General features: G+C 43.5%; 1 protein-coding gene across 5 annotated transcripts; it reads right to left on the bottom strand.

Moving 5' to 3' along the window:
- Positions 1-137: 137 nt before the first annotated feature.
- Positions 138-25266, bottom strand: vaspb (vasodilator stimulated phosphoprotein b). Of its 5 annotated transcripts, none has more exons than XM_070971208.1 (14): positions 24823-25266; positions 10620-10791; positions 8157-8337; positions 6328-6394; positions 4767-4879; positions 3876-4123; positions 3505-3629; positions 3212-3263; positions 3002-3029; positions 2844-2883; positions 2598-2654; positions 1888-1957; positions 1593-1650; positions 138-1504 (listed from the first exon to the last, which is right to left on the bottom strand). In XM_070971208.1, the coding sequence occupies exons 1-14, from the start codon at positions 24825-24827 to the stop codon at positions 1470-1472; spliced, it is 1251 nt and encodes a 416-aa protein (XP_070827309.1). In that variant the 5' UTR covers positions 24828-25266; the 3' UTR covers positions 138-1469. The 5 variants fall into 5 exon arrangements, with proteins under 5 accessions (XP_070827309.1, XP_070827311.1, XP_070827310.1 ...); XM_070971210.1 differs by having other exon boundaries at positions 3011-3029; XM_070971209.1 differs by having other exon boundaries at positions 3505-3626.
- Positions 25267-25863: the final 597 nt, after the last annotated feature.

Raw genomic sequence — 25863 nt, 5'->3', positions numbered from 1 at the left:
GACAAAGTAATGCATTTCAAGAAGCAGCTGTATTCGACTATAAAGGCATTTCTAATCCAGTGTCTCTAAGCTGTTTTCTTAATATTTCAGTGTAAAAAGCCTAGACTCTATTAGAAAAAAGAAACAGTAAACCCAAAATAACATTTCATATGAAAACAATCATTGAAAAAAAAAAAAAAAAAAAAAAAAAGGAAAACAAAATCCCCATTCACCAGTCATTTCAATTAAAATAGAAACACCATTTCACTTTTGCTAACATTTTCCCTCAAAACAAATATATATTTTCCTTATATATATATATTTATATATTTATTCTCAAGGCAGTTGGTCATGGCCAAATTAATTGACCTCATCATGGCCATTTTCATGTTTCAAAGTTAGAAAACATAGCTAGAATGGAAGAAAATAACTAGCGGAAGCACAGTGTAGTGCACTGCACTGGCCAACAAATACCTCATTTATGAGTGAGAGGGAATAGTCTGTCAAGGCAGTGTGGCACACAGACACACTTCCTCTGGAACAAGTGCAATGCAAAGAGAATACATTTCTCACACATCATAAAACTACAACACACTCCCCTTTCACAGCACTCCGGTTGTCCATCAGATTCCCTTTGCTTGTCTCCTCTTCCTCCAACTTCTCTATCTGGCAGCAGCGAAAGCTTGTGTTGTGCCGTTTTAGTTCTTAGCCATTACTGGGAGCTCAAAGTCCATTTGATGGAGACACACTGCAGCAGTCAGGGAGTTGGGGTCTCTGAGCCATCCTCGATTATTGTTGCTTTTCCACCTCCAACTACCATTCGAGACAATTCCCTACGAGCAGATGTCTGAACTGAACTATCAGTAGCAGTGTTTGAGGTTGAACATTTGTTTGTCAACTGAGAAAAAGAGGAAAAAAAAGGATCCCAGCATGCCAGCATCTTGCTATTACAGTAAAAATGTGACAGTATGTTGTCCCTGAATACTGAAGACTGCTCTATCAGTAAATGGTGTGTCTGATAGCAGAAGGGAGAAGACACAAGTAGCAGGATATCTGCAGAAAACAGGGTTACGATGAGTGTACATGATGACAAACTGGAAGAGCAACTGTGGCTGTAGCTATGTGCTCTGAATTGGTTCAGATGAACAGAACACATGGAGGACACGAGGAGACGGGATGAATGAGCAGGGGAGGGATGGGATCGACGGGATCACCGCCGCAAGATTAGAGAGTGATCATCAAAAGTGGCGGATGGCGACATGAGGAGGTTCCCTGGGTTACCATTTACATGAAGTGAATATGCATGATGTACACATAAGCAAGTATGCTCACGTGTGTTTGTGTCAAAGAAAAGAGAAAATGTGTTGGAGAAAAAAAAAAAATAGAGAGAAATCCCTGGGCTACATGGGAGGGCACGGTGGAGGAGAGGTCTCAATGGGGCCTCAACCACATCCATCACATCCCTCTGTTACACCTGACACGCAGCTGAACTATGTGCTTCTCTTTTGCAGCTCCTGAATAAAGGCTGTGACAGGGGAGAAGAGAAAATGAGCATCAAATACTGTGTACTGAAGCAAAATTGAACATTTTTAGAGAGTGCAAAGTAATCTCACCTCCAATAATTTCCTCCTTGACTTTTTGTAGTTCTTTCCGCACCTCTTCCAGGATCTCCTGCAAAATAGAGATTGACGAACAGCAATACAATTGAGCATATGTCAGAAAGGATGAGCAAATAATCACATCCTGTTTTATTTAAGTTTTACACAGCATCCCAACTTTTTTTTGGATCTGGGTTGTACATGATGCAAACAGAAGCAGCTCACTGGAGAAGGCCAACCTGTTTTTTAAGTGCATGTAATCGCGTTCATGCTGAGCTCACGTAGGTTGCTGAGCTAATGAGAAACTCACCTGTTTCATTTTCTCTAAATCCGAGTCATCCATTCCACCTGCATCATTACTGTTGCCAGCAGGCTTCGGCCTGTAAGAGGACAAGAAACAGACAAATACACACAGTTTATGTTTGTGTTTCACACATAGCCAAAAAGGTCCACGGCACTGCACTGACAGGCCAACTGTTTATCCAGCACATCACCATAGCACCGCAGGGATGAAGGAACAGTGAATGGAAAGTAACAGAAATGTACACCAAGAGATGCAATGAGATATAAGTTGATTTTGCATACATTTATGTACTGGTTTATCCATTTATTTATCCACCTTTAACAGCTACGGTTGTATAAAAATGTCTCAACAACAGTAAAAAACACAATCAGCTGTAAAAATAAAACAGTGTCAGAACATGGTAAAGTTTACCACAAGAGGACAGCACAGACCCCAGCACTCAGAAGTGAAAAATAAGCATTAATCACAGTGTCAGACATTATTTTTATTTTTATTATTTTTATTTTTATTATTATTATGCAGTTTTCAGAGGTAACACGCTCAGCTGGTACATCTACAGGTCCCTTGGGTGTATGCCATTCTCTGATCCATTAGATGGTGCTATCAACTGTAAAATATGCTACCCCAGTATGAAGCTGCAGACATGCTGCGCTAACCTGGAGAGAAAAGAAAGCAAAGGGGACTGAGGTCATGAGTGAACGGGACAGCATGTATACCTGGAACCTTGAGACAATGAGGGAGCGGAGTCCATGCTCTTGGCGATGGAGTTATTCCTGTTAGTGAGACACACACACCTTCCTCTTAGAATGGAAATGGCAGACATTCACACTCAAAAGCACGCATGTTCACACAACCACATTCATACTGATGGAGAACTGCTCTGAGGGTGACTTCAAACGTGAGACATCAAACACTGGTGGGGGGAGGGGACAGTCAGATCTACTGACTGAAGCATGCGTTACCTGGTCATAGTAGATTTCTCCCAAGGTCTTTTCATGGTGTCTGAGAAGGAGAATGTATAAAAACACGGGCTGTTAACATCCACTTTGTACATTACATAAAAATTAATATCAGAATGAACGTAGGTGGCATGCTACAGATAAAAATGTTCAGCTCTCACCGCTCTGACCTTGAGGCTCTGAATCATCCTGTATAGAAAAGACAGACACCTTCTGATGAGAGTGAGTCATCCTCAACCCGTTTCTACTTTACTCTATAACAGAACTATCTGTCACCCACTGGGGCAGATCTAAAAACAGTATTTGTTATATATTCTTTGCAGCACCAAAAGCAATGTGACAAAAAAAAAAGCCTTGCAAAATACCCTTACATTATCTTGTGTCTTCACAGGTGGCTTCTCTCCAGTGTCTGCAGCTTTTCTCCTGATGGAAAGAGGAATCACTTCAAGTTAGTCAAGAGTCAGTTAGAGTTAAATAGACTGGGAACAGTTACAGTGACACAATGTAGACTGCATTTTAAATACACTCATTAATCAGGGGAGGAAGGGTATAAACGAAGATGAAAACTAACTCATGTAACGGCAGAAATAGAGTAAGCCTAATGGCTTAATTGAGTGTGGGCACTGTATATTTTAACTGACTTCAAAGATGTGATGTCACCCACCTTCGTGCCAAGATGGCACTCATTTCACCCATCAGACCACCTCCCCCTCCTCCTCCAAGAGAGGAGTTGCTGCTACGGCTGGAGTCAGTTCTGCCTATTGGAGCTGCAGGGGCGCTGTCCTCCTGCTGAGGGCAGCAAATAACAAAAACACAGTTCAGTGGACACTGTGTAGGCACGATGACTCCATAAATACTGACGGATGCAGGAATCAACACTATGAAAGAGTGCATCATTACAGCAGCAGAGCACGTGCATAATTAGAAAAGCACATGATGGATTCAACTACATACAAGTTTACTTCAAAAGCAGCTACAAAGTAACAGGACTGTCCAAATCCACTAGTCTGTACGATAGTTTTGTTATGTACTCACCTTGGATACTTTGCGGAGTTTAGCTCCTGCAAGGGCAGCTGCCAAGCCCCCACCTCCTCCTCCACCTCCTCCCCCTCCTGCAGGGGGCAGAGGCGGGGCAGGCGGGGGTCCTGAGGCAGGTGGTCCTGAGGGAGGTGGTCCAGGCGGGGGAGGGATACCAGCAGCTGGAGGAGGGCCAGGGGGTGGAGGAGGGGCTGGTGGAGGAGCGCAGCCTCCAGGGGCCAAAGGTGGAGGTGGAGGAATAGAGACTAAAAAACAGAGAGGGGCCATCAGCAACATTCCTGAACTATTTAGCAATAACAATGTGCCAATGCCGGTGTGATGCAGGTGCACTGTCAGAGGAAAAAGTAAAGGTCCCAGACATTTGACCATCCTCTGAGAATGGTTGAAATCATTGGTCAGTGATCCAAAACAGTCACCCTAAATTGTGATGCAATACACTGGTCTAGAGCTTTGGTGCCCAAGGATGGCCTGTGTCAAAACTCTAGTCAGAATGTGACTGCTGCTATGACGCATGTCTACACACCAATGGCAGGAAATGATGCAGAATACACCGGCCAACCGAACATTTTTAAATTAAATTCAAATCTGTACAAGACTGATGATAAGGTGTCTCTACATGCATATATATTTGTGTCCATTTACACCACAGAAATGATACATGAGGCTGACATGATTTAAAATTGGTATCATACTATAAAATTCTTATTGGACCCCTCTTCCACAGTATGTAAAGAGCCTGTAAGGTCACAGTTATGGTAGTGTGTGGGGGCCTTAACAAACACTGTTCACTTAAGACAAAAGAAAAAGACTTGGACTCGGTGAAATATGAGGACCTTCTAAGACTGGACTGCACTGTAGTTATGCTGACCAGCCCAGGTGTTTCCTGACCTGCAGCCGCTTGTCTTTCTCTCTCCAGTCTCTCTCTTTCCTGCCGCTCCCGCTCCTGTCTTTCTCTCTCCTGTCGCTCCCGTTCCTGCTGTTCCAACCTCTGCTGCTCCAGCCTGCGTACAAACAAACACATCTGTCAGCAGCAAATACGTAAACATGCTCACAATAAAATCAGCGTATGAACAGGACAGACAAATGAAGCTGAAAGTGATTATATTTCATTTGGCTGTTGTGATTAGATGGATTAGGCATGAGATAAAACAGGAAGTCAGACAGCAAAGGGGCATGATGGGTAATGCTAGCTTTCAGCCATCCCAAGTTAATATGTAAAAGTCTCCCAAATGATTTTATTATTTACGCAACAGCCACTGTTTTTGAGCAACTGCATCTATTAGTGTACTTGGCAGTGGCATGGAAACTGACTCAAGATATATACAACTGGTAAAAGGATGAGAGGTGGATTCCATAGCTTCTGATTAGCCTGCCACTGAAAAGTCCACAGATGGACACGGTGGCCTAATTCGAGCTATGTCGGTTCGCTACCACTACCTCCCCTATCCCCTGACACATCTGCCACTCACAACAGCTGTATGCAGAGCAGCACACATACAATGATCACATACACCCACTCAAAAATGCACAGGTCCTCACATCATGCACACAAGGACAGAGTTGCTGTGATTTAAAGCACAGCTGATTGACTTAGGCAGAGTGCCCAGAAAAGGGGGGGGGGGGGGCGCGGGGGGTGACGTAGATTTTTTCCATCTGATCCTTTGAATTGTGAATCTATGCTCATCAAACCTAAAAGTATTAATGCAAATAATACGCAACAATACCTGTGTCTATGCTGGATTTCAAAGATTGTAAAGGCACCCTAAGCCACAGTACACCAGCAGCCACTGAGACTGCTAGCAGCTTGACAGACAGTCCCTCTAGCCAATCACAAAGCATCCCCAACTGTGCACCATATTACCTTTTAGACTAAATGAGATTAAAAGGTTAATGCCTGGTCTATGCTGGCGTGCACGCTGTCACCACAAGAGGTCTCGCTGTAGAAACAGATAGATGGAGAGAAGGTGGGGTTGATGCAAAAGGAGTCTGCCTTGCTGTATTTTTAACCTTTAACCTACAGGGGCTGACGGAGGGTTTAGCACTGTCAGGCTAATGCCATCAAATCCTCTACATATGCGTGTGTGCAAACCCTTGCCAACAGGGCTACCACAAAGCCAAGACAGCTTGACCTGCTATTGATTGTTATGCAACTAAACCCAGAGGATAGTGTGCTTCTGTTAGCAACAAAAACTTCACATGGACCTCACAGAGCAGCCAACTTGTCTAACAACTTGCTTAGACAGAAAATATACTTAAAAAAAAAATACTGACAGCGCTGCGTATCCCTGGTGCTGAATACAGCCAGCAGACCCAGAAGCAATGTGGCAATGCTGTCATGGTTATCTAAATTTTTTGCCGAATCAGGTCCAGATGACATCAAATGGAATTCACAATAGAATGTAACATGTAAAACAAAGGTGTGTTCCATTCAGAGGAAGTCTGGAAGTACCTCCGCTGTTGTTCAAGCTCTTCTGGAGAGGGTCCATTTGACACTGGGCGGGGGAGGGTTGCATAGCCTGCAAAAACACAACACAAGAAACATTAATACAAACGAAAACATTATGGAATATCAGATAAGATCCATCCATCCATTTTCTATGCCGCTCATCCCTTTCGAGGTCGCGGGGGGGCTGGAGTCTATCTCCGCTGTCAACGGGCGAGAGGTGGGGTATACCCTAGACCGGTCGCCAGTCGATCGCAGGGCACATACACAGCCATTCACACTCACACCTAGGGGCAATTTAGAGTCACCAATCAACCTAATGAGCATGTTTTTGGTCTGTGGGAGGAAGCCGGAGTGCCCGGAGAGAACCCACGAATGCACAGGAAGAACATGCAAACTTCACACAGGAAGGCCCGACCCGGGAATCGAACCTGCGACCTTCTTGCTGTGAGGCACGCGCACTACCTGCTGCGCCACTGTGCATCAGATAAGATGTCTCAGTAAATGGTTTTAACAGCTTGAGCAATTCATGACTTAGTTTCATGTGATATTTTTTGAATCATACTGTTTATGTGCTTTTATTGGTACACTGCTTTTATACCCATGCAGCTGAGAGTACAAAGTTTGAGGGCTGTGTTGAGAGCCATGGTGAGTGGTGTGGCATTTTAAGGCATTTTACTACCTATAATTGCACTAGGATTGCCACATTGTACCACAGCTCAGTAGAGCTCAGCTCAGACCGTACAGTTTTTTTTAACTTTGTTCATGGTTCAATTGTACAAGATACACAAAGCATCTGATTGGATTTAAATAGGCAGCTGATGAGAACAGAAAACAGACACAAAAGGCTCAAAAGACACTGGAATAAGTTTCCAGTAGCTGAGACATGGATAAGGGCAGAATATGACCAAGTTATGATTTGTTGTTACTAATGACACCGCTGGCTGTTATGTAAACTGCTGTCAGCATCCTGTAGGTTACGCTCACACTATGTAGAGGTGACTGAGCTGGCCAATCCCTGCTGAGCTGATGTTACAGTTAGCTGTTAGCTGGTTGGCTGTCCCTGCCTTGCATCTCTCTTGGCTATTAGAAAACAGTCGTTAGCTATGCACCTTTGCTTTGTACAATTAAATAATTAATTGTTGGCTAAAATCAACGCTGTTTGTTATAATGCAAGTTATTATCATGGATCACATTAACTGGTGATGAAATTTGGCAAGCTAACAAATTATCACATCTACTGAGACACTAGTTTGCTAGTGATTATGTCAGCAAGCAAGCAAACTAAGGTTAGCCAGCTAGCTGTAACTTAGCTACACCGCATGGATCTGGTCTTGGTTGGCTCGTATCATTAGCTAATGAAGTAAGCTGCAAAGGGCAAGCTAGCCCATTAACAAGCCAGATCAGCTTAGGGAGACTGGATGAAATATCTGATGTAATCTAGCTAGCAATTTGACCATGTCAGCATGCAAACTAACATTAGCTAACATTAGCCAGCTAAAACCACAATATCACAATATCTTTCACATGCTTTGCAGTAGACTAATGTTAGCTTTGACTTTGGAGCTTGCGTGTTGTGGTGGGTGGTGCTTCATAATCTTAACATATTGCACGTTTAAAACTACATGAACAAAATGGAAAACCAAAGGGTATCAATCTTGGATTAAACTGCAAAACCATACCAAGAGCCAGCAAACAGCATGGCACTTTTTAAAATCACACAGACAAAACAAAGCACATTCCTCACACAGACACAACAGGGTGAACCTTGCTATTGCGTCACGTTTTCTTATTTTCTCAGTCCACAGAGTAGAATCTAGTGAGAACTCATTTACCTGCGTCTGCTATGGTGTTGAGCACCTCCAGAGCATGAGCCATGCCATTGGCGAATAGAGCAGCATCCTCCTTGCTGCCAAAGTTGAGCCCCCACACCTGCCGGGCATCCCGCCACTGATGGAAATTGGGTGTGGCCTGGTTATACTTGAGACCTCTCACGATTGGACAGTTTATAACCACCTGGGAAAGGCAGAGAACAGATGATCAGTATAAGGATCCTTTTGGTAGAGATGGTGAGCAAAATCAGTTCTTCTGTGCCTTTCTGTCGATATTCAAACAAATGCTGAGGTTAGAAAATATTAAAACCAAATCCAAACCTGCTCATCAGAGATTCAAAGTAAATACCCAAGACATGTAAAAGGATGAGGAAAAGCTCCTGGGAGGTGGGTCCCCAACAAAAAACTGGGAAAAACTATTAAAAAAAACCCTTAAACCCACATGCCTTAAAATTACTTAAAATGCTTAAAATTAGTGTCTGCTTTATTTTTGTTGGATTATCCTGGTTTATATTCCACCCAGCAGGTGGCGGGAAGCCTGTGAGCCAGGCGGGAAAAAAATGTTTTGGGTTTGAGCGCTGCCTGAATGTGCTGACACGCCATTTCACTATTTGTTTAACAGCCTCTGGATTCCACAGAGCAGAGCGGAGAAGAGACCCTGTCAGGGTGAATATCACAGCGGGCAACGTGCAGTGAAAAGAGAGGGGAGCAAATCCAACTGCCACTGCAGACAGCCGCATTCCTAAACTCTCCACAATCCTATCAAAAGGCAAGAAAGGCAGGTGAGAGAGTGAGGATGTGACCAGGAGCACATTAAAAAGCAGGATAAAGGGGGGAGCTTTTTTATCAAAAGAAAGGAGAATGTTCAAACAGCCCAAAAGCCTGCAGAATAACCTTAATACCACAGTTCCTCTTGTGTTTTCAAAAGCATTTTAATCATACAATCATAATGCATATAAGTAATTGAAAAGACAAGCGTGAAAACAGCAAAAAGTTACTCTGTATGCAGACGGCCAGAGAGAGAAAACAGGGAAGCAGAGAGAACATACAGTCACCCTGTATTCTCTCATTAGCTCCTCTGTGCACTCATCCACCACCATCCTAAACCGAGCTTCATGCCTCCATCTGACACAAATATAGAGTCCTTATTGGGTATCAGGCTTCTCCCTAAATTGTCGCAGGAAATGGTTGAACAGGCTAACTATCTCACAGGAAACATCATCCACTTTAAGACCTGTCTCTGGGGAACACTTTAGAGTCCTGAATGTTTAAAGAAGGAGAGAGACACTGAGGCAGCAGACAGAGCAGGGCCACAGTCAAGAATAGATCCACCCAAACTCAATTTACCCAGCTTTTAAATTTGGAATCTGACCACCTTTATCTGGTGGTATCTGGTGAGTCGTAAGTTGGCGATAACACAGAGGAAACCATCTTTGTTCTCCTTATCCGACGTGCTGGAACATCAAGCCCATCAATACAACATGTTAAAGCTTCAGGTCTGAGTGTGTAAATACATCTTCCTTGCCAGTCCACATGAGGGGTTAAGCATTAATTATAAAAACACTTGGACAAAACACAACCTGTACTCTGTGTGTGTGTGTGTGTGTGTGTGTGTGTGTGTGTGTGTGTGTGTGTGTGTGTGTGTGTGTGTGTGTATACACACTGAAACCATGGCTGATTTATGATATCCATATTCATGAGAATCAAATCATCCTTCAATAAATGCCGCTAGAGAGAGAAAATAAGAGATTAAAAAATGTCAAATACAAAAGACCAACACTTGAAATCATCACAGCCAGCTGTTTGCAATCAAAACATGAAGCTCATCTGTGAGCTTGGGATCGTTTTTCAGCTTCCTCTCAGACACTTGTAGACCTGTACACCTTCTCGCACTCCCAAAGCACAAACACACTGACTGCAACTGACAAGATAAACAACGTGAACAATGGTGTCCTGTCAAGTTGAGAAATTTCAGCTGTAAATCCAGCGGCCTAGCCTCTTGCACTCTCCGAGATTTATGATCAAACGAAATAAAATAAACCAAACCAGGAACGGTGGTGTACTCTGAAACAGTGGGCTCTTGTTTAACAGTTCAGTAGGTCAGCAGCTTTTTTCCTTTTTTTTTGTAGTACTGGAGCTAGACGTCATATATGCATCAACGCACGCAACTGACAAAATGAAGGCACTTAAAAAGCTATAAAAATCGACTTGGCTTAATCAAAATCAAAATGATCAGAGTACATACAGTAAATACTCTTTATGCAGACTCCCAGCCCAGCCCAGAATGAATGGGCATACACAAAGATAGACTGTCTCACACTTGCTCACTTATGCACCCTTGGGTACCTACAGGAGACCACAGACACCCACAGGGCCACATGACGAACACAGATGAATGAGCCACACACACACACAAAACTACATACACTCACATTTCCAGAGGCAAAGTCTCTCTCACAGACGTACCTGCTGGTCCGTCTGCATCTTGCGTCCCACTATCCTGAAGGCATTGTTGGTGGGGTTGTGATAGATCTGGACTCTGCTGAAGGACTGGGGTCCAGCGCCTGCCGGCAGCCACTTCTTATTGCCATCGTCATAGATCATCACAGTGGCCCGAGCCTGGCAAATACTTGACTCACTGGAAGACAGAGAGCAAGACAGAAAGAGACGACATTAATTTGAGTGCAGGAAACATCAAGGCCACAAGTGAATTGGTAAAAACAAAATCTCACTCAGGACACAGTTGGTAAATGTTAGATTTGATTTGTTATTCTTCAACCACGAATAATGTACTGAAAACAGTACGGGACTGACCTTATTAAATGTATAACAGCTTTGAGAGGTGTATCATTTCCTTTGCACAACACAAAACACAAAAGAGGCGTAAAGCCTGTACCTCAGAGCAGGAAGCTGTGGCAACTGCAATAGAGTAAAAATATAGCCACAAGAATGAAACCACAGAGGTTTGTGGTAGTGATTGCACACTCAGCTGATAAAAACACCAAGGATCTTCACAGTTGTTAGCACAAACACTTGCGACAGCCCTGAAGACCTGCAGAGGCTCAACAGATCTTCGTGGCTCTGCCTAAAAGATGTCCACAAAGACTCTTTTCTTTCATATTTTGCCGTGTGAGAGTGACAACTGATGTGCTTCAAGTTTTGGTGAATCTCACAAATTTACAGTTATGTACGAGTATAAAATAGAGTTGAACCAAACCATTTTGCTCTCAATTTCTAAATATCGAATGACACTTTGAAATGCTATGAGATTATGGTATGTAGTGTGGACTGCAGCTGGAAGGGAAGAAGCCAAACCACGGGGAGGTGAAGAGGAACTGGAGACACCGGATGGATAAACAGACTAAAAACACTCAGTCATCTCTGCTATAAATAAACTATTTTAAGAGATGAGAGTCACAATACAGTGCTTTTGAAAGTATGCTGCGATACAAACATACACCTGATGGATCAAACAGTAGAGTGTGCTTAAATGCTGAGTGTTATTGACGGTGGAGCCTCTGAATTTCATTTAGTGTCTGGCAATCTGTCAGACAGACAATGAGACCACACCCTGGATTGATCACAGAGTAGGATCTGCCTTAGCACGGTTATCATATATCACAATTAGGGCTGTGACTAACAACTGGTTTCACTATTGATTAATCTGCAGACCATCTTCTTGATGAATCAATTGCTTGACAAAAATGTCAGAAAATGGTGAAAAACTTCTCATCAAACATCCTTTGATCTTACCATCCAGAGTCAGACCGTATGGATGATTTCAACATCCTGGACAAATATGATCTGTGTTTCCTGAGCCTATTAACAACCTAAAGGCGGGCTATATAAAGAATGACATCATCCAGTTTGCTCAGTGAGAGCTGAAGTTCTCATGTTTGTTGCTCCTCTGGTGAATCCATTCTTCCTCCCTGATTCTCGCAGTGTGAGCAAAACACTTTTTCTTCCCCATCTATAATGTCGCACACGAACTAGGGTCAACATATTGTTTCTTTTTCAGCAGAAGGCACGGCATCAGCAGCCTCCTCAGTGTGACTTCAGACTGTATGTGGGACTCATCCTCATCATTGTCATTACACCTGCCCGCTTTCAGAAAAGACTTAAGGTTCCCTTGTTTGGCCATGATCTGATCTCTGTCGCTTGTCACTGTTTGCTGTTATAGTGGTTAAGACTATGGTACTCAATCCGAATGAGCGCTTCATCAGTTCGTTTCGTTCATCACATAGGGGGTGAAAATGTGGAAATTTATGTGGAAATTTCCATCGAAAATCATGACCGGAGAGATACAAATATGTATGACTAAATATGACTTCAACAAATTTTCCAGGTTAATAACAGTATTTACCAGATAATGAAAACCCTGTGACTGTCTAAACCCCAAAGACAAAGACACCAATTAGTCCATTGATCTAATCACAATCGTGTGATTGAGGTGTTTAGCATCAGTGCAGAGTAGAAGATACTTCCCACCTCTTGTACATATGACAAAACAACATGTTGAGGTGAGAGAGTAAGAGAAGGAATGCAGCAAAGTGTTGATTTGAGAGGAGAAAAAGAGATTAGTTTGATGCCGAACAAGATGGGAGGCGAGACAACAATGGAGGGTGACAAAGACAGGAAGTTGTGCCGAGCTCCGCCAAAGACACGAGGTTCTGGAATCTTCCACCTGCTCTGCATCAACCTCCAAACATGTGCTGTGGCCAGTGACAAAACATTTATTTATAGTTCCATGCATGCAAAATGCACACAGGCTGCAACACAGCCTGCAAGGCCTGCACATATGCAAGTTTAGGGAGCAGTGTGAGAAGCTGCAGAGTGTGTTTGCATTCGAGACAGTGAGATCCAAAGCTAAACAAAGTGTTGATTGTTGGAAACCGCAATTTGTACCACAACAAATATGGACCAAACAAATACCTCATACAGGTATGAGGTAAAAACAACCTGGACCAAGTGCAAAAGCATAACAGTGAGTACAGAAGGTGGAGGGGAGCACACAGAGGAACAAAGGTGGCCGACTGTCAATTCAAATTTTTTTTTTACCATTCCTCCCCCTCTTCTCCTTATTTGCCCCCCCCATGCTCTCCCCATAGTCCCCTAATCCATCTCTTCCACCTCCATCTGTCCCACCCGTGATACAATCTGCTACTTCCTGTGACACGGCACCAAAGCCACAACCCACTTCCTGTTGCCAGCACTGCCTAATAAGGACAGCCTCAGCCTGAACAATCAATGTCCACGCACGCACGCACGCACGCACGCACGCACGCACGCACGCACGCACGCACGCACGCACGCACGCACGCACACACACACACACACACACACACACACACACACCTATCCTATATTTTCCTATGAGCAGATAACATTGAAAGTCAGTCCACATTGACTGGAAAATGTATTTTGGTTCACAGCAACAGTATAAAAAGGGGCAAGTAATGAGCAAAGAATTAGGATTAGATGAATGATTCAGTGTTTGGGATGTTCGCTTTTCTCCAACCAGGAACTACTTAAATTTTCAGGCCTACAAATATCCCTTTAAACCGTCTGAGTACTCCTGAAAGAAACGGTAAATTACACATGGGAGTGATTTACGATTTCACAAAACGTCACATAGCTTTGGATTTGCTGTCAATCACAGAAAAGTGTATTACATAAACTTCAAAACGCTTTCCTGTTATTGTGTTATTTGGCGCACATCTTATAATAATGGTGCCCAAAGTGAACGTTAGTCCAAACTTTCATCATAACTTAGTCTCCTCTGTGCTTTTTTGGCACCCTGTACAGTAGAGGGTTTTGCAGATGTTTGGGACTTTACTAATATTTCCTGTATTTATTTTTCTAAGTCTTAGTTTCTAATTATTTTTGTGTCAGTCAAACTTTGCACATTCCTCTTAACATTTCGTGACAAATGCTTTCAAGCAGGCAAAGCAGTTGATGTGCCTTGACATTGTGTAGAGAGGTTAAAGGGGCTTCAAATATAAGCAAAAATGTGTAAATACAATAGAGGTGAGATTTGGGTTGGACCTGACTGAGGTAGGGGCCTCAGCATTAAAGGATATTTCTAATATTTTCCTGAGTGATACTGTATGCTGCTATTTGCCTGATAAAGAGGTGACTCTGTGAGTATGTTAAATAAAAACTGCAATACAGAAATGACTGGATATGTTTTGAATTCTGTGCCTCTACAAACTTTGTCCGCCAAATACAAATGACAAGTTCACTTTTCAGATGCAGAACACATGCACTGCCAATGTTGAGTCCACTCAATGCCCATCGGTCACTTCAAGCAGGTTTAAACCACCTCGGGTTGGACGGATAAACACAGCAGCGCTCTCTGATCTCATCTCATCTGCATCGAGCATGCTGTCGATGTGCAGGGCAGAGAGGGCTTATGGGAAGTGGGAGGGGACAGAGACATAGGACTGGGAAGTGGATGCATATTTAATAGCGGGGAAAGCGAGGGCTCAGGAGTGAGACCGAGAGTGAGCAGCTGCATTATTGATAAAACTACGGACACCGAGACTCTAAAAGCGTGTGCGGGACACGCGCATTAAGCCAAGGACTCGCACACAGGCTCAACACCTGTCAACCTGCCAACACGTGTGTCAGTGTGCTGACCCGGTCCCTGGGTATAACAGGGTGCAGAAGACTCACAACTGGGTTTGAATGTGTTTTAGTACTGGAATAAACCATGACAGGCACTGCCATAAACAATCTATTCCTGTCCTTTCTCTGATGAAGATGACCAGTTCGCCAGTGAGGACACCGAAGCTGGCCGTGGAGCTAAGCTAACTAAGTGACCGCTTGACTTAAGAGGGTTTTCTCTTAAGCACAAATAGGTCACTGGCTGATGCTCTGGGGAGGGATTTCAGCCACCAACCTTTAAACTACCTTGGGCAAAGGACTTGCTTGACACAACAGAGGACTTCAGCACAGGAAATGATTGGCAGGATGATATGCACGCACACACTGAGAAAAACACATTAAAAACCGAATCGAGTCCGTTTTCTCTTGTCGTTATTACAAGCAGAGAGAGTTCCTCAACCCACCGCGGTTCCTTGGTCAAGGAAGGGGTTAACAGGAAACCGCAGTGCATGGCCGGGACACACGCTCTCTTGGAAATGTCTGTATAAGGCTGTGCTCTCAGAGCTTTTCCCCAAATGTGCTGGCAAGTACAGTCAGGCCCAGTGGCTCTGTCTCGTCCCTCCTCCTCCCCTCCTAAGTTTACCTGACCCTCCCACCACGCTCCCCCTCCACTCTTCTCTACTTCCCGTCACGGTTCCCTCTGAATCAAATAATTTAAACGAGTGCAAGATCTGTCAAGAGATGCCTTTTGGTGGCATTCACGCAGAGATAGATTACATAACACTGCAGTTCACATTTATATATGGTGCAGGGATAAGAGGACCTAAAGTACAGTGAAATGGACGGGAGTACGTTCGTCCTGTGCACCACTTTTACAAAGCAAAGGGGCATCCATGACAGACAGACAGACAGACAGACAGACAGACAGACAGACAGACAGACAGACAGACAGACAGACAGACAGACAGACAGACTTCAGTCCTGAGGCTGAGACAAGACACACTGAAGTTACACAGGGCTGTCAAACACTAAGTAGAGTAATACCCTTTGTCTCTGCATCTATTCCTGGCTCACTGTCCCTCCCAATTTGTGAGGCTCATTTCTCCTTCAAGAGTTCAGAATACCTATACGCATAATACTATATGAAAGGCCCTCACAGCTACAGCCAACTCTCTTTTTTTAATGATGTCAGGCTTTTTCCTTGCCTTCAGGAGCACTTTTTCCTTGCTGTCTGTTTCCTCTGTGGTAAACAGAGAGCAGACAGGACAGAAACCTCCAGGTTTGACTCACGCTCAACATTTTACAAGCGCGTGCAATCGAACAATCATAATATCCGGGCAGCTTCATGTCTCATCGACATGTTTTTTTCATAGCTTTCAGAATTGATTCACACACATCTCACAGCCAAATGTAAAAAGCATACCTAAAGGCGGCCGCGCTGCACCTTAGGCGAACAATGATTCATTACTTATTATCTTTCTCTACAGTCGCATGTCACATTAAAGCCAGACAGGGAACGACAATAAGTCACTTAATAACATCTGCGTGTGTGTGTGTAAGCTAACCACTTCCTCCCTCTCCTTCACAGCCTGATAAAATAGAGACCACAGCTCACACATGACAGCTATGCATGATATTGATATTGTGGAAAAAAGGTGTCAATTTAAATGTCTTTATACACTATGTGGATAGATTTTTATATGTTTTTCAACAAATAATTTACAGGTGAATTCTTCTGTCTTTCTGAATGTTACAGTCAAATGAAAATTATTTAATGCACATAAAAAAAATAGAATAAAATAAATTATTCCACCCCTTCAGCACATTCGTTTTTTTGAGAATTTCTCTGGAGTTCATAAGATTTTAATATGTTTTTAGATATAGAGATTGAGATAGATAGATAGATAGATAGATAGATAGATAGATAGATAGATAGATAGATAGATAGATAGATAGATAGATAGATAGATAGATAGATAGATAGATAGATAGATAGATAGATAGATAGATAGATAGATAGGCGTATACAGTGAGAACTCACTGTATACGCCAGTGGACAGTGGACAGTTGACAAAAGACACCCATGGGACGGTCATGTTCCACAGAAGTGAGAAAAGGAAGTGTTAGTTGAAAGAGGCAACATGGGAAAACACAGCATGTGCCAGTATTTGAATGTCCTCTGTATAAAATATATATTTAAATAACATACATATAATGAAATAATATAATAAATCTGAAAGCCAGGCTATGTGGTTAAGCAAAAGTGGCATCAGAACATTTGTTTTAGAGTCATTTCTAACCGCAAGAGGCTGAATTTTCCTTTGAAATAACGGTTATTTCTGCCTAAATACAATTCAGTTACGTACAACTGAAGAAAAGTATCAGAGTGACAAAATCTTTCACTGCACAAAAAGTGAGCAAATGCAGATCATTAGAGGAGGGGGGAAAAAAGCCTGTTAGTATTGCGCTGCCGCATTACACACACTGGACTGAGGTCACGGTGGTGGTAAAGTACTTGACCTCTGATGCTGACTCGGACATGGGGAGTCCACACAATAGCCTGTTGACGCTGGCCGGGACATCTGACAGTACACTGTCCTCAAAGCACCCTCGGGCCACATACATGGCTGTCAGCGATGTAGAGCCGGGTCCGCATGACTCTGAGATCAAGGCCTCATGAGAGCCAGACATGAGATTAAACTTCCCTCTGATGCTGCTTCTTTTCTTCAAATATGAGGTGGATGATGGACACAGGCAGATACAGGATTCTGCTTAAGGACGTCATTTATGAACAAAACAGAAAGGCCATTTCTTAAGAAGTATAAGCTAAAAAAGGAAATTAAAGATCTAGAGGGAAATTGTCATTTTGTAAAAGCCTTTAGGAGGTTTGATGAAAGATGTTTTAGCCTTTTTCAAAGCAGTGCAGGCTGCTGACAGTAAAGGATATAAAATTAAAAGCTTTTAAACCATGCACCTTTGCCTTATTACCCCCTCGCCGAACTTCACTCCCTCTTTCTTTGTCCTTTTCCTCATGCCTGTTTCTCCTCTCACAGGTCGTAGCATGCTGCTGAAGCACACAAATAGACACTCGCTTGCTGCAGGCTACTGCTTTCTGCCTCCACGAGTCAGCCATACAGAGAGAGGCATCCAGGCTATCACAGCTATTCTTAAGCTCTTCCTCTCTTCAATATCTTTGTCTGAATGGAGTCAGACATTTTCAGCTGAAACTCCTCGACCAAGAAAACCCCCCCAGCATTCTTTGAGCGCTGACTCATCCTCTGCCTGGCATCGTTTATCGAGCATTGTGGAAAAGCTGAATAGACGTGGCCGAGAACTTTCATTTTGTTGTGCGACCACTTCAAGAGCGGAGGTGAATTCCTTCCCGCCTCTGAGGCAGAGCAGGGCGGTTGTGTGTGTGTGTATGTTTGGGGGGGGGGCACAACTGGTACACTCAATGCCCATATTTGGAACCATCTCACCTCTGTCCTCCTCACTGAGCTCAATTCCTTTTACAGGTTGGAGCACATCCTCTTCGTCTTGGGAGAAGGAGGAGGCAGGTCCTGCTTCTCCAGAGAAGAACAATCGAGTAAGAAAACTCCCTCCCCCTTTCTCAGCTGCTCTAACATGTACACTCTCTCCTTTTCACCAGAGGAGAAATGTCTCTGCGCCCAAAGTTGAGAAAAGAGAAAGCAGAGAAAAGCAGGAGGGAAACACCTAATTATGTTTCCTGCTTCACGCTGTGGCATGAGGGTGTGAGTGTGTGGACTTTGACCTGAGTGTACTTTGCAGACGGTGGTTACCTGGATAACAGTCTCATTGGGCCGGCTTGCACCTCTTCCATTCTGTACTCTAGCACCTGTTTTTACAGTCACCTACAGTACGATGCACAACACCAACAAGCCCAGTCATCAGAAGACATTTATGACAGAGTTTGAGTGCTCTTGAAGACAATGACAATTCATTTCTCCATCTCAACCGTGAACAACAAACAAGGATATCTAAAATAACCCTCAGCTGATTCTTTGTACTACTTAAGCAAAAAGCAATGCAAAAGACGCTGATCCAAACCGGCCAATCCACATTGTGATGTTTATTCTGCTACATAACTGAAACTATGTACAAACAAAACAGCACGAGTAGGCCAATATTCACCCATGACTGAGCATTAACTATTTCACTGATGACAAAAAGACAGTCCTCTTGACCACCCAATTGACCTCAAGTTCCCAAATTAAACGTGCACTGTTCAAATAGACCAGACTGCTGCTTGTACACAGTGGGAGTTTCATGCAGCATCCGGCAAACGTCCCCCACGCCAAAAATGGTTCAGTCTTAAACTGAAGAACACCAAACAGGTTCTCCCTTCTCACTGTGCCTTTCTGCTTAGTTACCTTAGTCAACGTCTGGTCAAACTCTCCCAAGGCAACGTTATCTTTCCTTAGTACCCAGAGTTTAAGTGGTGCGTAATGATAATATAAGGAAACCACTGTCCACAAATCATCTGCTGGGCTCCCTCCAATATTGTTTTATCTAATACAGCCTTTGTGTATCAGCAATCATAACCATCCCAGATAAGTAGAGCTAAGATCTGAGGATCTGAAAGACAGGAATGCTTGAGATGGCTGACAGCATACAGCAGTTTTTATACTGAATGGCGTCCATTACGCTCCATTAAGTAGTGGACCCCTGATGAACCCAATGTATCTCTGCACCCATTAGCAGTGCTGACCATACAATATATCACTACTGCATTTCTGCCCACAACAAGCTTTGGTTTCACTACACTGTTAGGCCCAGACTCTCCGTCAACTGGGATGATGTAACTCTGTTGGGCTACCAGAAGAGGGTTTGTAGAGGTGACTTAAACTACATTCAGTCACTGTGGAGCAGTTTGTTCTTTCACACTGGTGACGGCTAGATCTTTGCCACAAGACAAGTCATACAAGCTAAAATACAGACATCTAAATTGGCTTCTCAGATACACACATCTCAGATATGTTCAGCGATTTATATACTGTACATACATCTGATGTTGGGCCAGCTGAGGGGCTCCACTAGTTGGAGTGACAATTGTCCAATTAGAGCTGTGTAGATGAAAAACGGTGATGTCAACTTCCTTCATTTTTAGCTGGCTACCTTACTACATCCATGTTGTGAGTCAACTAACACATATCACAACTGTTAAATCAACTTGTTTCCTTGATAACTGCTCCTCGTAAACTCTATCGTAGCTTCTGTGATGGACACAAAAGGACCTTGGAGGGACCAATACCTCAGTTGCTCCGGACTGGTTAAAGCAAAACCAAACAAAATATCTCCCCTCCAAGATAAAAATCACAATGTCAGGCTGAACTAACGTTGCAAATCAAAATGACAATTGTGTGTCTGGCCAGTGTATTCTGCTTGTAACTCCACATTCAGTGATCACTGTGGTTAAGAGATTTCTTCCCTCTGCTTCAGGTCATGCTAATGTTTATCTGGACAATGGTCAGTCTCCATGGAGATATACTTACTAAATATTTTCCATTTTTATCAGCAACAACCCTACCATTAGGCAGTTAAAAAAAGGCATGGCATGTTTCCAGTGACTGATTTGGAGACAATAAACTATACCTTGCGTAGCCTAGAGTTGTCAGAAGTTGCTATAGGCTACATTAGACATGGCTGTAACAAACATAGCAGAGGAAATAGAGGTCACACAATAGAAAGAAAACCAGCTGTCTGTCAACCACCAATACATCTTAAACAAGTAGAAAAACTCATCTGTCCACACGTACCCGTTATTCCTAACAGGCCATGTTTTCGTGCATTGTGGGAATATCCTGGAAGACGCCAACAGTGGAAACAGCTGATCAGTCACGTGAGATGAATGTTTGCTCTCAAAACTTATTTGGCAACGGTAGCAGGCTACACAAAGGGGGGTTGTGAACCTGAAGCAAAATCAGTTGTTTCCCAACTGCCAATAAACCTCAAGGAAGAAGAAGAAGCAAGAAAACAAACAATTGGTTTAGCTCCCAGTTTACGATTTCTACTCCTTCTTCTTCCTCTTCTCTGGTTATGCACAACATAGCCTATACCACCAACTTCTGACAAAACCACAGATTTTGCAGCCTTGTTTATTCCCCCAAACCGATGGAAACACATCTAATTTGCATTTTTGCCCAATTTTTGCGACATTTCAAAAGCTTGATTCAAATTCACTCTGCAATTACATGGAAACAGCCAATGAGGACCACTTCAGCCATACTGGATTAACAGAACATTTATGTAAATTTGCTGAAGAACCATGATTTGTCAGGAGCTTAATTTATCGAACGGTGATGTCTTCACAGTGATAGATATTCAATGTACAAAGACAAAAAAACAAAAAAAAGTGTCAAAGCAATTTACACAGGTTTCCCCAGAAATTGGGACAAAGGGCTCACACCAAGACCAGTGAACGACACCTAATATGGGTGACACATGACCAACATGCTGGCTAGGGTAAAGGTTAAGTTTAAAGTAAGTGATCACAGAAGAAATAACAGCTTGGAGAGGGAACGTAACAGCCTACAGGCACAATTTAAGAAAAAGCAACAGCCACCACAGAGCAAACTGGATTTGTCACCAAGTAGACAATAGTTGGTTTTGTATGTTGGGCAACTCCTGTAGCAAAGCATCTAATCCAAGAGGCAGGCCGGCATAATGGCCTATTTATGAGTATGAGGGGTGGGAGGACCAAGAGGGGTAAATTGTTTCAAGGGAGGGGGCTGCAGTGATTGGATGTTGTGGGAGACAAACTGACAAGACAAGACCATTTTAATAATGGAGAGCGAGGCGTGATGATGAAGCATACAGGCTTTGTGATCATTTAGTCACACCAACTGTGCTGCAATGCACTCAGGAGCCTTTTGAAGTGCGTATCAACATGCAACTCTTTATCCATGAAATAAAGCCATTATTCTTAATCCATTATAGATAAGAATTCCCACAAGCACAGCACAATTACCTCAAATTGTTATTGCTCATGGGGCGCAGGGGATAAGTGTGGATATTAGGAGGGCTTTGGTGGAGAAACAAATTTGAAAAGGTTGCCTACATTCACAATAAAGAGTGCAATAATTTCACGTACGCAGAATTTCTCCCACGTATTCAGGTACAGTTTCCAAAAAACAGCGAAGGTGAATCTGAAAGTAGTATTTCTGAATATTATGAATTTTGAATTGGATTTTAGGGAGCAACATTGATTGCAAACAGGACGAAAAGTCTGTTTATGCTCTGCCGCTTATATCAGACTTCAAAAGAAAAAAAAAAGACTGCAAGGGAATTAGAGGAACAAGTGGAGACATGAAAAAAATCAGTATCCCCACACACCAAACACACTGTAATGAACATTACACAACACTGTGGCATGAACGCGCTGTTATCGCAACACCAATGAGTTTCATCTTATTATCCTTACATGGGCATGCGCACCAATATTGCTAAATGCCTTAAATAACAGCTACTGGCCTGTTGGGACATGAGGTCATAAACACTTTGGTAGAGGAAGAAGACATGACAGCAAAACTGCAAAAGATCACTGCTAGAGCTGCATTCCTTTCCATTTACTGCCAAGGCAGGAAAAAAGCTGGAGCTGAGACACAAAGGAGACTGAGGGGGAGGCCATTTCCCTGCTTTTAAGGCTGATCAATAATAAGCTCATGCAAGACTGTAAGGAGCAAAGTGGACGAGCCCACTTTGGCATCGCTTCCAGGCATGTGGAGCTTCTAAACTGAGCACAGAGAACTCGTTAGATTGCAAACAGTGTGTGGTGAGCAGATGCATTACACCTGTCTGTGTGTACGCTCACGTCACTTGTGTTAATTCTTGAGCCTGAGGCGGCCATGCTGTTGTTGTCAGATAGGGCAAGTCTTTTAGTCACAGAGACCCAGTCGGTGAATCATAGTGGGAGACACGAGTCACCTCTGACAATAACAGTGAATCATTTTGCAGATGAACGCACTTCCTGCGCCGCTTGGCCACAAGGATAAGTCTTAAACGCTGATACAGTGTTCTAAACACAGTCACCGTGACTGTAACGTGGAAGATAAACAAACATGCATCTGTGCATCTTCACTAAATGCCACAAAAGCATCTACTTTCCTTCTGGAGCACCTTGTTCCACTCGCATGATGCGCGCTGGGGGTGGTCAGTGGAGATAACGCAGATGTTTCCACGGACCGCAAACGTAACAGGCAGCTTAAAGTTGGAATGCATTAATGAACCATTTTCTCAACTGGGTCAAATTGCTGAACTTTTGACCAACTGACTGCACTTCTGTGTCAACATTCACATACCATCGGGGCGAATGACAATGAACATGAGCAGAGCTGCATTCCAGCCTTTACCTATTATACAAGGTGACGTGACATGAACTGGCCACAATGGAGGGCCAGCAGGAGCAGTGTCCAGACAAAGTTAGAGCTACAATTATCAAGACAGATGTCACCCATCAGCTGCCCGCAGACACCGCTTTGAAGGGCCAGTGGAACCTGAATATAGGCAGAAAGGTTAGACTCCTCCATGTTAACATTGTGGGTCATGGGTGCAGTTGCACCAAAGTGGTTTATGGCTGCAGCTGAGCAATTCCACAATAAAGCTGTTTACTGCTTATCTTATTATATGATGCAATAGTTTAATTGTGAACTATGTGTGGCGGGACAGTGTGTTGTCATAGTGATAGTGTTTACATGTTGTCTGACAATAACTCTTAAGCTGCAGGTAAACTTACAGGTGTATCAGAGAAGTCTTTCCATCTACAAGTCTATTATTCTTTTGCTTCATCAATGCCTCATTAAAAGGGTATGTTTAACACATTACTGTGACTGTGGCAGGATTTCAGGCAGCTCAAGTGCCTCCAGTTCCTGCTGCAATCAAAGTTCCTATGCAGAAATATGTGAAAAACAAATACAAACCCGGGACCAACCCATGTGCCGAGCACAGATATATTGTTACCGAAAGGGCAGCGCACTCGGTTTTGAGATAAAGAACTAGTCACACAGGTTATAGGCCCTGCACCACAGTGCCTCACTGTCCACAATTAAACCTGCGTCTGTCGAGCTTTCAAGCGACAAAAGTTGCTCCTTGACAACCACTCTTGCTTAATTGTGAAGGAGCGAGGAAAAGAAAAAGGAGTGAGCCCAGAGAAGCGGTGGCTTCAAAGCATCTAATTGCCAACTGCACACAGGCTGTGACAGGATGTGGAATTTGTGGACATGAGCTTTCCACAGAGCAATTTTGTTCCCGGTGCAAACTCCTAAAACTCCCAGAGGGAGAAAAATAGTAGGCGAGGGATCGGTTTAATGTGTGGCTGCGGAATGCATGACATGATACAAGCAGCAGATGCATTGGGGGGCAGCAGGGTGGCAAAGTGGTCATTGTGCAGCTGATGGAGCCCCCTATATAGACAGGAATCCACCCTGCTGAAGTGCCTTTGAGCAAGACACTGAATCCCTTTCACATGCTGTCTGAATTACCCCGACCTCTGACCCTAGTTATAAACATACTGCTGTTCACCTATGGAGTTTTTGCATGACAGTGCTTTGATTTAGGCACAATAACACTGAACTGCTGCAGCCAAAGGAGCAAAGCAAGGATCAACATGGAGCGCCTGAACCCGATACAAACCTATGTTTTCGTCATCTAACCTGCTCGACAAGCCCAACACTTTGTGAATAGTTTCCTAAATGACAGCCACACTTTAACACTTTCATTACAACCATACCAACATTAGTTTTCACCAATCGTTCGTATTCTTATCAAGTTATTCGCTGGGCAAGGTCACAAAAACCTGCTCCACGGTGTCATGTGTGTCCCTGTTAGCTGAAACAAAACAGCCAGGAGGCTCGACTCATTCCTGAGGGAGAAATGCGATTTAATGTGTCGGAAACAACTGCTGTGGCGATTAAACTAGCAGGCAGAGTCCAAAGAGACACCACAGGGTCAGGATTTAACAGTCAGCCTTTGTGAAACCAGCGGCCAAAACACAAAATGTAGCCGGGAAACACAATGAAGATGAAGGGATTTGAGCCGCTTTACCCACCTCATTGTTCGGCCAGAGTGGAGAGCCTCTCCTCGCAGGGAAGTTTGGCTGACTTCAGAGCTGAAGCCCCAGCTTTAAAAGTCAAACTAGTGGGATAAATAAATTTAAAAAACGAGGAAAACGGGCGAAAAAATAACACGCATCTACACCCGCAAACGGGGTAGCCACTAGCGGTGTAAAGAAGCACACCTCGACGATTTCCTGGTTCGTGTGGAGCGCGAGAGGAGGGAGGAGAGAGGAGATACAGGAGTGGAGCGGGCTTGTCAACTCCGTTCACTATCCCACATTGATTTCTACGAGCGAAAGAGGGGAAAGCGAGGGGAAGCGGGGCTGCGCCGAGACCACGACTCCTCTTTTCACACTTTGCGCTGGTTTAGAGCCCTGTTTATGGACATTAAAGCCGTGTGAGTGCGCCGGGCTCTCCTCTTGTGCCTCGGTCGGTCGCTCGGTGTGGATTCACTGGAGTCTGGCCCAGCCCGCCTGCTTCAAAGTAGGCTACAATCTTAAGACGCGTTCAGGTGCACCTCGGAATAAAACAAACTCGTGAGTGTGAGTGGCGACTTGGCCGCGTGTGATCCATCTTTGAAGTGTGAAAGCAGAAAGCTGCTGAGACCGAAGTTAGAAATACAAGCAGTGGTATTTACTCAAGGACTGTACCTAAGCGCATATTTGAGAGACTTGAATTTCTGCTGCAATCAGACTCTCATAGTACTTTTTAATCCATTACACCTATAGCCACTCGTTACTTACGATGAAGATGTTACATATAAAACATATGATCAGTTTATAGAATGTGGTGCATTGTTGAACAGTAGTTCAAATGAGTCTCTCCTCGACCATCTGTGACGATAACATGCTGCTCACACATGAATGTGTATTTCTTTCTTTTGATACTTAACCATATGTTGCTGCTAATACTTCCACTTAAGTAAAATTATGGATTCAGGACGTTTACTTGCAATCGACTTTACCATTGAGACAGTGCTGCTTTAAATAACCACTGACGATGACAAATGAACTTACTTTAACACCAGCTGTTAA

Source organism: Chaetodon trifascialis, chromosome 9 (assembly GCF_039877785.1).
Source record: "Chaetodon trifascialis isolate fChaTrf1 chromosome 9, fChaTrf1.hap1, whole genome shotgun sequence".
NCBI classification, from domain to species: domain Eukaryota; kingdom Metazoa; phylum Chordata; class Actinopteri; order Chaetodontiformes; family Chaetodontidae; genus Chaetodon; species Chaetodon trifascialis.
This window is presented reverse-complemented; position numbering and strand designations above follow the sequence as displayed.